This window comes from Branchiostoma lanceolatum, chromosome 16 (genome assembly GCF_035083965.1).
Source record: "Branchiostoma lanceolatum isolate klBraLanc5 chromosome 16, klBraLanc5.hap2, whole genome shotgun sequence".
Classification (NCBI taxonomy): Eukaryota; Metazoa; Chordata; class Leptocardii; order Amphioxiformes; family Branchiostomatidae; genus Branchiostoma; species Branchiostoma lanceolatum.
Genome location: NC_089737.1, coordinates 13092861 through 13106246, shown reverse-complemented (window position 1 = coordinate 13106246; position 13386 = coordinate 13092861). Strand labels below are relative to the sequence as shown.

Below are 13386 nucleotides of genomic sequence, written 5' to 3'. Positions count from 1 at the left end.
AATACAAAGTTTGTCTGAGAATCACATTGCACAATTGAGATGTTCCCTACAGATTTCGTTTCCCTTTTACAGCGTCTGGGAACAACACTGACAGAGCAAGAAGAACAAAGACAGAAGGCGTGAGACGACAGTGCAACAACCACAAGACAGGCTGGAAGACACAAACTTCGCGTGAATTTTTGGCACAGTCGACAGTACAAGAAGACTTATATCTGTTTTTGGCACTTAGACAATATGGTCCTGAGCTTGGCACTTATGGTGATTTGCATACTACTATAACTACTTTACAACGACTGCTGTTATCAATAAAAAGAAGAACATAAATATGACACAAAAGAAAGAGAGAGAGGGAGCGCAAGATGAAACTTAGACATCTCGCTTCCAGAAAAAAAAAACGGCCGTAGCAAAAATTTTAGTTTCTTCCGTACGGTTTATAAAAGACGGTACAACAGTTGACTCTATGCGGCAAGCGTTAGGATAGAAGGAGGGTACAAACGCGAAGCGAGGAAAAGGGGAAAGCAAAATAGGGCCAAAACAAAACAAAACAAACGTTGTCAACACAAGAAACAACAGAGATTGACAGAATAGCCCTTGCTCAAATCCAGTGGCACACATAAACATATGTTCACAATAGCACACACAACAGCTTAATTCTAATAGCCCTTTTGTATACAATCATGTAGGTTTATTAATATTGCACAGTGACTGGGTGCTGAGTTTTTCTCCATATTACGATGTAAACTTTTGCGAGTGAGGTTAGTAGATAATGGAAGAAATCCCTCCGGCACAGTTTTGTGTAAAAACGTTGAAGGATAATACAATACTGAAAGGTTGTCAGCGCAATGTTCTTTTCTGAAATGATAAGATTCATAGCGACACAATACTGTTTAGACTAAAGACAGTCCAATTTTATGTATGGTTTTCTCGTTTCAGTTACATTGTACTTTGTCAAGTTTGCACATCATTACAAAGCACAGGCAAAAATAATTTTGGAAATCATAATGCTAGATCAAACAATGCCTCAGCCATAGACCTTATTGTATATACATGTACAAGAAAATAACAATTTCTTTTTGTAAACCTTAAAGGGAAGCTACGTATCATATGAAAATAAAGTTTCCTGTGATTGTCTAGAAAACAAAACAAAACTGCACAAGAGGGTGATCTTCCTAGATTTGGGACAAGTATCGTTAGCGTTTGCGGCAGCTTCCTTCCGTTACGTTTACTGACGGCTCTTAAGCCTTTAGGGCTTTTCTCTCTCTTTTCTCTTTCTTTTTTATACTGTACTGTGCATAGCAGCGAGGCAAGGCGGGGGTGGGTGAGGGAAGCTTGAGGGGTGTGCGACCACTACCTTGTAACCCTGGTCCCAATCTTGCTGAGGCTGTGAGGGGAAATAAAGAACAGAGAGAACACAGGCACGCCAGTCAATACCAGAACTTCGCATGTACACAGAACCAGCCATCGATCGATTCCGTATCAGGGCATAAAAACACAAAAACAGTACGGTGTGAGTCGTCTAGTACGGGACGAAATGTGCCGCTTTCCAACCCAAAAACTCACTGTACGCCTTGTTTTACATTCTTCTTTTTTTCTTTACACTTTTCCCATGTAACAAATGGGAAAGACACAAGCTAAGAAGCTACTTCTTTCTGTTAATTATTCAAACCTAATACCAATTTGCAATGTACAATTTATGATCTCAAGGCACAACTTCTAGAGTCATTTCCGTGTTGCAAAAGTTATACATGTGAAATACACAAAAAGCTTTGTGTTTTGGAAGGGAAGAAGGACAAGAAAAGGGGGTGGGTCGAAAATGTGGTACAGGGGTACAATTTTTTTTTCAATCTAAATTTTTTGTCCTGAAATGGTATTGCTTCATACATACAAAATTATTGATTTGGAAAGGTGTACAATGTCGAAGTTTGGGTTGGAAAAACTTATGTCGTGTGTCAGAAAACCCTCTTGGTCTGAAACAGGTTAAAAATGTATCTATGTATCAATATACAAGCTAAACAAGTAAGTAACTATAGTGATTATCAATATGCCATGATAAAATATGTTAAAACGGACTCCTAATGTTACTGACATCTTTATGGATTCATTCTCTACGAGTCAGGTTAATTTCAAACCAACCCCAAAACTATTAAGCAGGGTATGCCCTAGGGGTGTCAAAAAAACTTAAGTCCTCTACATATGTACATAATTTTTTCATGTATGCCAGAAATACTAAGATTAGTTCAGACCAAGAGTGCTTCTATCCTGGACAGTTAACTTAGTAAAAACATATAAGTAACAAAATCAACTATCCCCTCTGAGTTAGACCATTTCCATATTAACCAGTGGACCACAGCCATTCCCTAACACACATCCATACAAAGAGGACAGTGTGGGTGGGAAATACACTACGGATGCACGGTTTTAACTACACAGGCATGTTATATACTTAACAACATTGTGATGCCCCCCTCCCCACTTCTTATACTTCCTATATGGTCTGTATACATAGAACTATAAGTCTTATTGCAAAGTGTATTTAAAAGTTAATGCTAATGTTCTAAGTCAACACAATGAAAAATATTAAAACAACAATACCAATGTGATATTTAATGTCCTTATACTAGCTAACTAACTGATACATCAACTATCACAAAACAAACTTAACTCACAATACATTCGTACATTTCAGTTCTATATATTTCAGTTGACTATAGTTTCCCTTTTTGTTATGTATTCTTGGTGTCATACTTAGGTGTAATACTAAAATGACAGCTTCATAATACTAACAAAGTTATACACCATTCTTAGTTGGTTAATTGTAAAACAACCACACATACATTTATGTATAAAACATGAGTTCTCTTAAAGTCTAAGGCTAAACAATATTTCACTTATACACATGATTGAATTTCTTATACATTTGATATGATGGCATCAAAATGTATTGGAAGAATAGACAGAAATACATCCTTCCAAACACATTTTGCTGCTATCAATACATTCTATAATGTACTTCATCAAACAATTTTTGACAACTTATATACAAATACATGGCAGTCAATGAAAAACATGATATGTCAAACAACAAATAAAATGACACAATGTATTATACAAAAGGTTAGTTAAAAATATGAGATACTTTTCTTACGTTTAATCATTTGTTAATTTTACTATACATTCGATATAAATAGATACAGAAAAGAGGGCTGGAAATATATTTCAAATTTTGCACAACGAAACATTAAATTAGCGGCATTTCAGTTTTCCATTTCAAAAGCCGTAGAACAGAAACAAGATGTTCAAGAATACACAAATGTCTAATAAAAATCAATTTCTGTTTGTTCCGTAGTATCACAAAAGAACCATTTTTGTAAGTTTGTATTTCCAGCCTAGATTTAGTGCTATTGAAATCTAAAAGATTGGAAACATTCTACAATAATAATCTACTTACAAATCAAATTGGGAAATATACTCCAAACTGACTGTTATTGTTAAAAGATGATGAGATCCAAAACATTATTTGACACAGAAATTTGTTCAGAAATGTAATTACATTTCTGTGCTGTCATCTTGTTTCAAATTTTCAGTGTTCAGCTGCTAAAACCAAATTTCAAATCCAAAAAATAATTTTTGTTGTACAAACAATATCATTCACATATGAAAAAAATAAAAAGTCTTATTTCAAGATCATGATTTTTTTCTGTACCAAAAGTACTTTAGTTTGTGGGGTTTTCGAAGACCCGAAATCGACAAAAGAAAAAAATAGAATTTCCAATTCTTCTCAAAATGAACTATTGAGGAGCATTTCCAATTAATAAACCTCTCTCTAGAATTTCCACACTTTGAAAAAGTTATTATAGTTTTAAAGAAAGCTTCAGATATTGTAAAGTCAATGATAGCTTTTAAGTGTGAAAATCACAGGTAGAAAGAGGCTTATTTCAAGGGTGCCTAAGCATTCATACAAATTTCATTAAATCTATTCAAATTTTACTTCAAGCATGCAGACTGGTACAAGAAAAATGTATGAAACACTGTAAAAACAACTTACGCCAGCCTGGGTCACGTAGGCAGCGTTTGTTTCCATGTATGGCTTAAGCAAAATGTTACGCATTTCGCAAAATTATTGTGAATTTAAAAGAAATAGTATGAATGCCTAGCTACCGCTGATTCTACATTCAACACAAAAAGTTTAGAAACTTAAAATTTTTAAGTTTCCAAAATTTCTGTGTTGAGATAAGTAAGAAAAGGGGAGTAGAGAAGGGGTTTCTGACTCACCATAGCCGTCTTCCTGGCGAGCAGCATGCCCATGACCTTGCTAAAGAAACTGGCGAGGAGGGGGTTCAGGGGGGGCTCCGCCTCCAGGAAGGACCACAGCTTATTCAGCAGGGCCTGCGAAACAAGAAAAAATATAACTACGGCAGCTTCTACTTACCCCTACTCCGCAAGGAGGCGGGGGAGGCAGGACGATCTTCACAAGTCTCGGCCTAGTCTCGTGTTCTCGCGAGGCTAGGTGACTCCGTGAACAAGACGTACAGAAGACGTCGAAAATTTGGAGGTGCGTATGTCGCTACCTTTCTTTTTAAGTCACTGTTTGAGGAATATACTTGTAACTGTTATTATAAGTGACTGATGAATTTCTTCAACGATAACTACGGTATAGTTTCATTATACCCCATTTCCAGTAGACACTGTGACCTAAGATTTGAAAGATGCGGCTAAGGGCATTGCAAAGATAAAGAACAAAAGTTTTTTCTGTTCTGTGGTCTTTTAAATCATACTTTTGCATCCTGCAGAAAAAAAGGGTGTGCAGCCAAAATTTCAAACTTGTACAATTACAGTCAAACCTGTACAGGTGACCACCAGGCCAATGTGACTAACTTCTTTGTGGTCCCTCAGATAACTTTTCCCATTAACACAAGCGTTAAGAATCCTGTCTATAGGGACCACCTGTATACAGACTTTCTCAGTGCCTCGAGCGGCCTTCTCGGGCAGCTTTGACTGTACTTATGAAAGGAACAATGTCACATATCATTTCAAAGTGAAAAAATACACAGTTCAATCTCTCCTAAATCCTAACCTCGTCATCTCCGAGTTTGTCGTTGATCTGTGAGACGTCTGACGTGAGCAGTTCGCAGGCCGTGTTGGGGTACTTGTAGCGAATCTTCTCTTCAACGTCGTCAGGGGGGTCCCGTGTGATCAGGTTCACTAACTCTTCCATCACCTCAGATCGAACCAGGCTGAACAAACAAATAAACAAACATGTTAACAGTTAGATTTCAACTTTGTACAACAACATACTTTGTACAACAACATACATTAATTACTAAAATGTATTGTGATGGCTGAAAACTGTGTCAAAGCTGTCGAATCAGGCTGAACGAACAAGCAAAAAACTAAATATAAAAACAGACTTACACTTTGTAAATCAATGCACTGATAATTCCCTTTCTAAGAATGTAAAATATATCATGGTGCCTGAAAAGGGTCAAACTTAAAGCTGTCTGATCAAGCTAAATGAACAAACATGTTAATATAGACTTTAATTTTGATGGCTAAAGAATACAGTGTCAGACAATTGGCTTTAGTCTTTGAATCCATGGTCACAAATGTAACAGATATATGATACTTATGGCTCTGCCTTTTGAGGTGCTGCCAAAAATATATCTAGTGGTGAGAGCAGTATCTGTCCAGACCTTTAACACTTGTTATTTTCATAGTCTTGACCCAGTCCCCTTAGGCTCACCTTAGCTGACACTTGTGGCATGCACCACAAACAAAGGGTCAGGAGTACATGTACGTGCTGTAACCCAGACTAACCCCATGTGATACCACCAGGGCAAACAACCCCTGACAAGAGTAAACTTTGACCTGCATACGTGACAGATCTATTTTCCTTTCAACATGTGTTGGAGGATGACATTATTTTGATAGCATAACCACAACCTATATATTTTTTTCTGCATAGTTGTACACAAATAAAAAATCAGATATTATTTATGAAAGTGGCCACTATAACATAAATTTCTGGGAGAACCCTGAGCATAATACTACTAGTACTTCGTGTATGTCCATTTGAGCACATAACTTTGACTCATCTGACCATTTATTTCACCCTTAGAAAGCTAGTCAGAATGCCTCATATCATACATTTTGTATTTTGGACTCTTTCAACGGCACCCTAAATATACAAAAATACAGTCTTCCACCCAAAAATGGACTGTCACGAATTCAAAATCATTCCAGTGCAAATGGAATTTTCTAAACAAGACCCCCCTCCCATTCAAGAATTGGAACAGGTGTCAGCCCCTAGCAACTGTGTTTAAACTGCAGGGCCTTTTTTGTTGGAGACATAATATACTTACAATACAAGTCTATAAGCTTCCGGTTCTGGGCCTTGCACTCTTGGAGGACGTCATCTTCGTCCAAGAGTTCGGTCAGCGTGAGGTCTTCAAAATGGAAGATTCCCAATCCCCCCCATGCAAGAATGGACTGTTCCAAAAACATTCCCATACAAAATGCACCATTCCAAAATTATTCACTCTACACTGTAGCTCTTGACTTTGGAAAGGATTGCTTAAGTTTTGGGGCCCCCTAGCAGCTGTTTTGGAACTGCAGGGCCTGTTTTGTTGGAAACTATTCTTTTAGTATGTCATGGTTTACTTACAAGTCTATAAGTTTCCTGTTCTGAGCCTTGCACTCTTGGAGGACGTCATCTTCGTCCAAGAGTTCGGTCAGCGTGACGTCTTCCTTGTCGAGCAGTGTGTCGATGTGCGACGTCGTGTGCAGGTCGAACTTCCAGAACATGGCGGAAGGTCAACTGGTAACCTTGAGAAACAAAGTTTTTTGAAATTAGCATCTTCTGCATCTGTTAGATACTGAAAATTCACTTATTTTTGTAGCAGAAGGGGAAACTGAAAGGCAGTTTTAACAGTATTTTGAGTTTGTGCTTGAGACAATTACAAGTACAGCTTAGTGATACAATGGAAACACACATCTGCAGTGACATGAATTTGCAGTGGAGAGCCTGAGGTCACCCCAAAAACTGAAAATAAAACCACCAGTCCACAAAGATTTCAAGATCTACAGCATATGGTACGTAGTTTTACAGTACATGTATGCTAGGGCTTGATCTACTTTACTCTGTTTTCTGCTACATGATATCCATAACACCGATGTTGTTTTTGTTACGCTTGCCAAATTGAAAATTGTTTTTTTCTTCAATCACAAACAAATAACCCTTACAGATCATATGTGGGTATTTTAAGCCCTGTCACATAGTTATGCTTAACACCAGTATGTATCTATGTATGTATATGTATGTAATTCATGTACTGGTATATGTATATAGTTCGTGATGCATGAAATTGCGACCAAAGTATGCTGGTACCATGTCCTTTGCTTTACTGACCTTCCCTATTTTAATATATCCAGAATATGTCCTTATGATTGTATGTTCAGCTATTAACATCTATTTAATAATGGCATTTGGCCACTAGCTCATTCATGCATATTCTAATTTCGAGCAGTCAATCATGTTTTATTATCAATAAGCAGCAAATAAATTGGTCTTTTTTTTTATTGGCTTATCAGATCTACAATACATATACCCTTTGGGAACAACTTATGTCAAATCTTAAATTCCATCCGAAAGGCAATGTGCGAAAAAGTATTACACAGAAATGCTGACCTGGTTTTCTTGAACTCTTCTATTTGTACTACTATTACTAAATTGTAGCTACAACATATACTAAAGTTGCTTTGGTTTCGAGAAATTCAAACCTTCAACAATACTACCCAAGAAAAGAAAAACATACAGTGATCAACTGATTCTGAATTTAACCATTTCCAGATGGTATTATGCTGTTGCTAGTTATAACTATAATCAGTCCGGACAGAAATAACTACTTTGTCTACTTTTCTCCTTGTTCACACTAGTCAAAACAATTTGGAAAACGAAGACTAAAGTTCATGTTAGAAAATATCATTGGTTTGTTTCAAAATATGACAAACACTGTGACCTAAGTAGATTTAAGGATATCAGTAACATAGCCTGGATTTTAGTTCAAAGAGCTAAGCTAGAAATGATTAATTCTCTGAGGAATTGACACAGTAATACCAGCTCACCCGACAAGGTCATATAGTCTAAGATATTTTGGGAAACAGAGAGAGTCATGATATAATCATGTCGTCTTCAACAGTCTCAAGGAAAAGGGACAAATTAAGCAATCAGAGATGGCGGCCTTTACTCCCTTACCCATACTGCTCACTGCTTTGAAGCTCTTCCAGGCCCACAGACAAAAATAGCAGCACTTATGAATATGATGCATATTGAAAATCATAGAAACATAGACTCCAAGATGACCAAATGCAAAATTATAATTTTTACTTCTGGCAACATTTATGAAGAATACTGAACTGTAATGTTAGGCATTCAATCTATACATGAAAGCATGGGTATATATTGTGAATAATGTTCTGACAGTATCCCACATACATTTTATCCATATAAAAACATCTTATCCCATAATCATATATTAACAATTTTTGTAGTACATTTTGGATCATATCAAAAGCTGAAATATGCAGTATCACTATTAGTAACATAATTCATGTCTGTACTTTAGACAGTAAAAACTAAAATGCCACTGTTCCTCCATGTATTTCAGAGCTGTACAGTTTACTGCCTGATAATTTTCATCGAATTTGTAGCTTTTTTATTGGTACAAATCTTACAAGAGCCCACAAATTGGACCGGTCATTTCATGCTTTTTATTCCTCCTATAAAACCGCCTCGTTGAAACAAATGCTTTCAGCAAGACAATGGAGAATTGGGCAGTACCCTCACGTTGCAATAATTTAGCTCCATGATTGCGCGCCCGTACTTTCTGTGCTGCGAATGTTAAAACACGTTCCGCCCACGCAAAGGCAGATGTGGGCCTTCTGGAAATGGATTATCTGTCACTTTACCAGAGCGCTACCTCCCTATACAATGTCCTTCAAGTGATGTGGAAAAAAATTGAAAAGACTCTAGTTAAAGAAGGTGTTTACTACAGTAACTGATGCATGTATTGGTATGCATAGCACTGCTATTAGCGCAAGCAAAAAAATGTACAGGTTTTATTTGCATTTTGTTTCATTTTTGTTTTGTATAGTTTCCTTGACAATAGAACTTTGAATGTATTAATCATAAATTTTGAATTACAACCCTCTATGATGAGTATGAAGACCTATGAATCTTTAAAATGGTTTATAATCATCTTCATATACCAGTCTCTAATGATGTTCAAGACATTAGCAAGATGTGGTCGTCATTTATTGCCTCAACCATTTATGTGTAATTTTATGCCACTTTATCTTTAATAAAGACATAAATGTCTTATTGCCATATTGTTCTTTTTTTAACTGTATTTCGAAGCAAGTTTGAAATATTTGTTGTCCTTTTCAAAGTTGTTTTTATAAAAGAATTGATGCCATCTCATTGCCATGTCCTGTTACAATGCAAAACATGCACAAGGAAATCCTAGTTCTGTTGGCACACAAAAATCTAGGCAAGCAGCAATTGTTTTGATAAGCCCTTAGGCTTTTGTGCTATAATTAACATGCATAGCAAAGTATAGCAGTGTGCCTTCTTCATATCTCTTATCAGACTTTTTATATATAAAAGTATGTAGTCATATAAAAACATGAATTTGTGCATATTTCAAATCAACATATTACAAAAAGGCAAGGCTAGCCCCTTGTAATAGCAGTAGCTAGTCGGGCAGCCTTGGCTGCGGTACATTGTACGCAGCTGAACAAATAAATAAATAAATAAAAAAGGCTCACATTACAAATAACAAAAAATATGATTTCAAAGATTGTTAAAGATCTCAAAACATATTCTTAACCCAAAAGATACCAACACAAAAGAAAATAGAGATAACTTAAACTAGGACAACCTTTTTTTGCCAAGCCCTTTCTCTTAACAAAACAATAGAAACACCTGGTTGTAGGACAATGCTTATTCTCTGACCCAGGTAGCCAATATATGATCCATAATCACCTATGTTATCATCCTAAGTAAAAGTGCTTACCACAAATACATACATTATGATACCCCAGATTAAACTCTTTTTGCTGGGATTCAATTTTGCGGCAAGACTCGAGTGTGCGAGTGGAAAGGAGGCTTTTGCTGTGTTTTCAGTTTGTATTTGTATTAATCAGCAATGAAACAAGCCATTACAACCAAGCCAAGACATCTCTCGCTGGTAATGGCTGACCCACAAAAATACAGAAGAACGTATAACTTAATCTACAATCTGTAACTTAAGTTATAACCTAATACAAAATTAAACAAATTTACAATATATAGATATATGTATAAATCCAGCTTTTCTAAGGTTTCATTGGTTCATGCTGGAAATACAAATCTATGTTATGTCCCCAAAAAAAGCGCTTTCAATCTATGTAAAAGTTCAATGAACTCTTGGACACAAACCATGCGAGCTAGACTGTTTGAGCAAATAATTGGAATAGCAGTGGAAAACAACAATTTTGGTATGCTTTCAAGGTGTAATTTGTCTGGTGTTGAATATGAATATGGATATTAATAAGGAAATGTAAAATTAAAGTTTTTTCTGTCCTTGCAATTCTTTTCTTACAAAACAACTAATTTTAACATTCCCGCTACACTGGACAGAAAATGGAAGACCCAAGAAACATAACCAAATGACAATATGTTCTACATCTGTGACATGTTTTTTACACATTTGAATTGAAAGAAAATATAACTAACATCATGTTATCAATTGAAAGTATCCTTCAACAGTAACCACAAAACAAAGGTAAAATTTCTTCTATATGCATCATCATATCACTATTGTCTGATTATCAAGAAATTCAATTTGAAACTAGATACCAACATTCGCACGTTGGTTTCTGTGTCTGTATCTAATACTAATAGTGTATGTGTACATGACCACTGTATTACAGTGGTCATGTAAGTGCCCTTCAGCAAAACAAAGCAGCTTCACACCCTTAATCCCAGGCACGTAGCGGTTTCTGGTTATATTACATTGAACAACCTGTTACAACATTTGTACATGTAACCCCAGGCATTTCTCAAAGCTAACTTCTTCAAGGATGCCCCCACTGTATAATGGGGTTTACCACGCTTTAGCACAATACATAAAGGAAACATCAATGGCACTGTGGGTATCCAATGCTATTGTACAACTAAAAGCTACATATGGTGGTTTCAAAAGATGTGAAAAATGACAGTAGGGGGAGAATTGAAACTGCAACTTACGAATCATTGCACAAACACATATTGTCGCAAAACAAAGTGAAGTAAATGAAATTTAAAAAAGCAATGTTAGGTTTACAGCGACAAATCAAAAAACTAGCAAACTCACAAAAGACCCTAAACACACAGAAATTAATACAAATTGCACGGTAACGTAAATATTGTAATGTGTAAACCGTTCTGAACTGTGGTAGCCCGACCCCTTATGCAATCTTCTCTCTGATTGGTTAGTTTGCTTCCCACCCACAAAATCTACATTGTGTTTTGAATTTGAAGATGAAAGAAAACCACAAGAAATCTAGGCTACCTTTCAGATAAACCTACTTTCACATCCGCTAGGATTAAAATGAAACCTTGATTTGTCTGCAGATGTAATGCATAATCAATACAATGACCATTAGAACAAGACATATGCGATTTTTCACTAAATTGCAACTTGCTTCTAAATACTAACATCTGCTTGAAATCAGTCTTATTCTACCAAAAATACTAAAAATGACATAATGATAATAGATTTTCAGACATTGTTGTTGTAGAATTCTCAAAGAAGAATGTTTGTTGCTGGGTTTTTTGAACGGATACAAGGAGTTTTCCATAATGCAGACTGACACTTCAATGTTGAGGGGGAGGGGGGCACAGGTATCTGCCTACTGTACAAGAATACATGTACAAGTACTTAACCATTTTGAACATTAACAAATTATACATTTGTTTCAGGTCAAAACATTCACTAAAGAAGCTTTCTTTGGGCAATATCTAACTGACAGTAAACATAATAGATTTCAAAATGTCGAAATCAAATGGGGAAATTTAGAACACTTCTAACATGGCAGTTGCGACATAGCAAAAACCTTACAGTTGTCAATAAATTATGTTACATGGCAACTTCAGAAAAAGCACTTTTTAAAAACAAAAACGTCAAATCTGTGTGAAACTCCAGTGTCTAGATGTCTGACGGATTGGTAGAATCTATTATTTTTCCGCAGACTTAAACGAGTCACACAAAATCGGCGTTTTCACATCAAAACATATGTATATTTTCAAACAGGTACCAAGCAACTAGCACCGATTCCGCCCCCGCTTCGCATAAAATTCTTCCTACGCAGTCTATCAAACCTTCTTCACATAGTCTGACCGATGCTAGACAAGGTAGAGACCCTGAAACAAGTCTTGGTGGGTGTAAAATTGGGCGATTATGATGTTTTTGCCAGGAAAAACATTGTAGCCAAACGCAGTTTGCTGTGGATGTGATACCGGTTTTGAGCCCGGCTATGACATGTAATTTTTAGTCGTCGAAACCCGACGTTTGGAACAAATTAGACGTCCGTTGAGTCTACTGATTCAACTTACCTGCACGATATCTTAGAAATCGGGTTCAAGAGGCAGTTGTCAGTCAAATCCAGCACCAAACATCAATGTCAAGTCGCCATACGAAAGAAAAACTCTGGGCGCGAATCCAAACTCCAACGTCCACTCGAGCTCAGGGGTGGGGGGGCGCCGGTGCCGATTCGCATTTACTCAACTCCTTCCCGCCTTTTTCAGCCCTAGGATCCCCACGAAAATTATCCAACGTGTCCCATAGAATCCAAAACTGCTTGAAACACGGCTCTGTTCTCCTCCGATGGGACGAAATGGAAGAAACCCTTGTGTGGTTCTTCCTCTAAAATGGCGACAGAAATTTTGCGGGGAAATGGTGGCGGACAGTCCATAATATGCTGCAGTGACGTCACTAGTTAATGTATGCTGACGTCGTTATGTTTGGGCGCGTGCACGCAATGGCGAAACAAGCAGATATATGGAAAGTTTTCTATGCCTTTTATTTCAGACCGCTTTTTTGCACAAAAATACTCCCTGTATGTAGAATGTTAGATAGAAAGAGCTTGTCCCAAGTGATATTTCTTATCAAACGTAAATCACGTATGACATAAGTATTGTTTAACATAAATGTAGGCTGTCATATGTTAGATAATGTGCAGTTGTTGAGCAATAAAGTTATGATAACATCTTTGTACAGCAGTACCAAACTATATTCAATATGATTTTGTTGCATTGTCGATAAGCTTTTCCGCTAAAGAATTATAAATGTTTGTTTGATATTTTCTTTG

At 36.6% G+C, this 13386-nt stretch overlaps 1 protein-coding gene across 1 annotated transcript in view; it reads right to left on the bottom strand.

Moving 5' to 3' along the window:
• LOC136422061 (serine/threonine-protein phosphatase 6 regulatory subunit 3-A-like) overlaps positions 1 to 13009 on the bottom strand; it is a 41459-nt gene extending 28450 nt beyond the window's left edge. The window contains exons 1-4 of the mRNA XM_066409695.1: positions 12632 to 13009; positions 6662 to 6822; positions 5075 to 5234; positions 4273 to 4386 (exon numbers count right to left, since the gene is read on the bottom strand). Of these exons, the coding sequence (XP_066265792.1) occupies positions 4273 to 4386; positions 5075 to 5234; positions 6662 to 6801 (414 nt within the window). The 5' untranslated portion in view covers positions 6802 to 6822; positions 12632 to 13009. The remainder of the gene's footprint in view (positions 1 to 4272; positions 4387 to 5074; positions 5235 to 6661; positions 6823 to 12631) is intronic.
• Between the last annotated feature and the right edge of the window lie 377 nt (positions 13010 to 13386).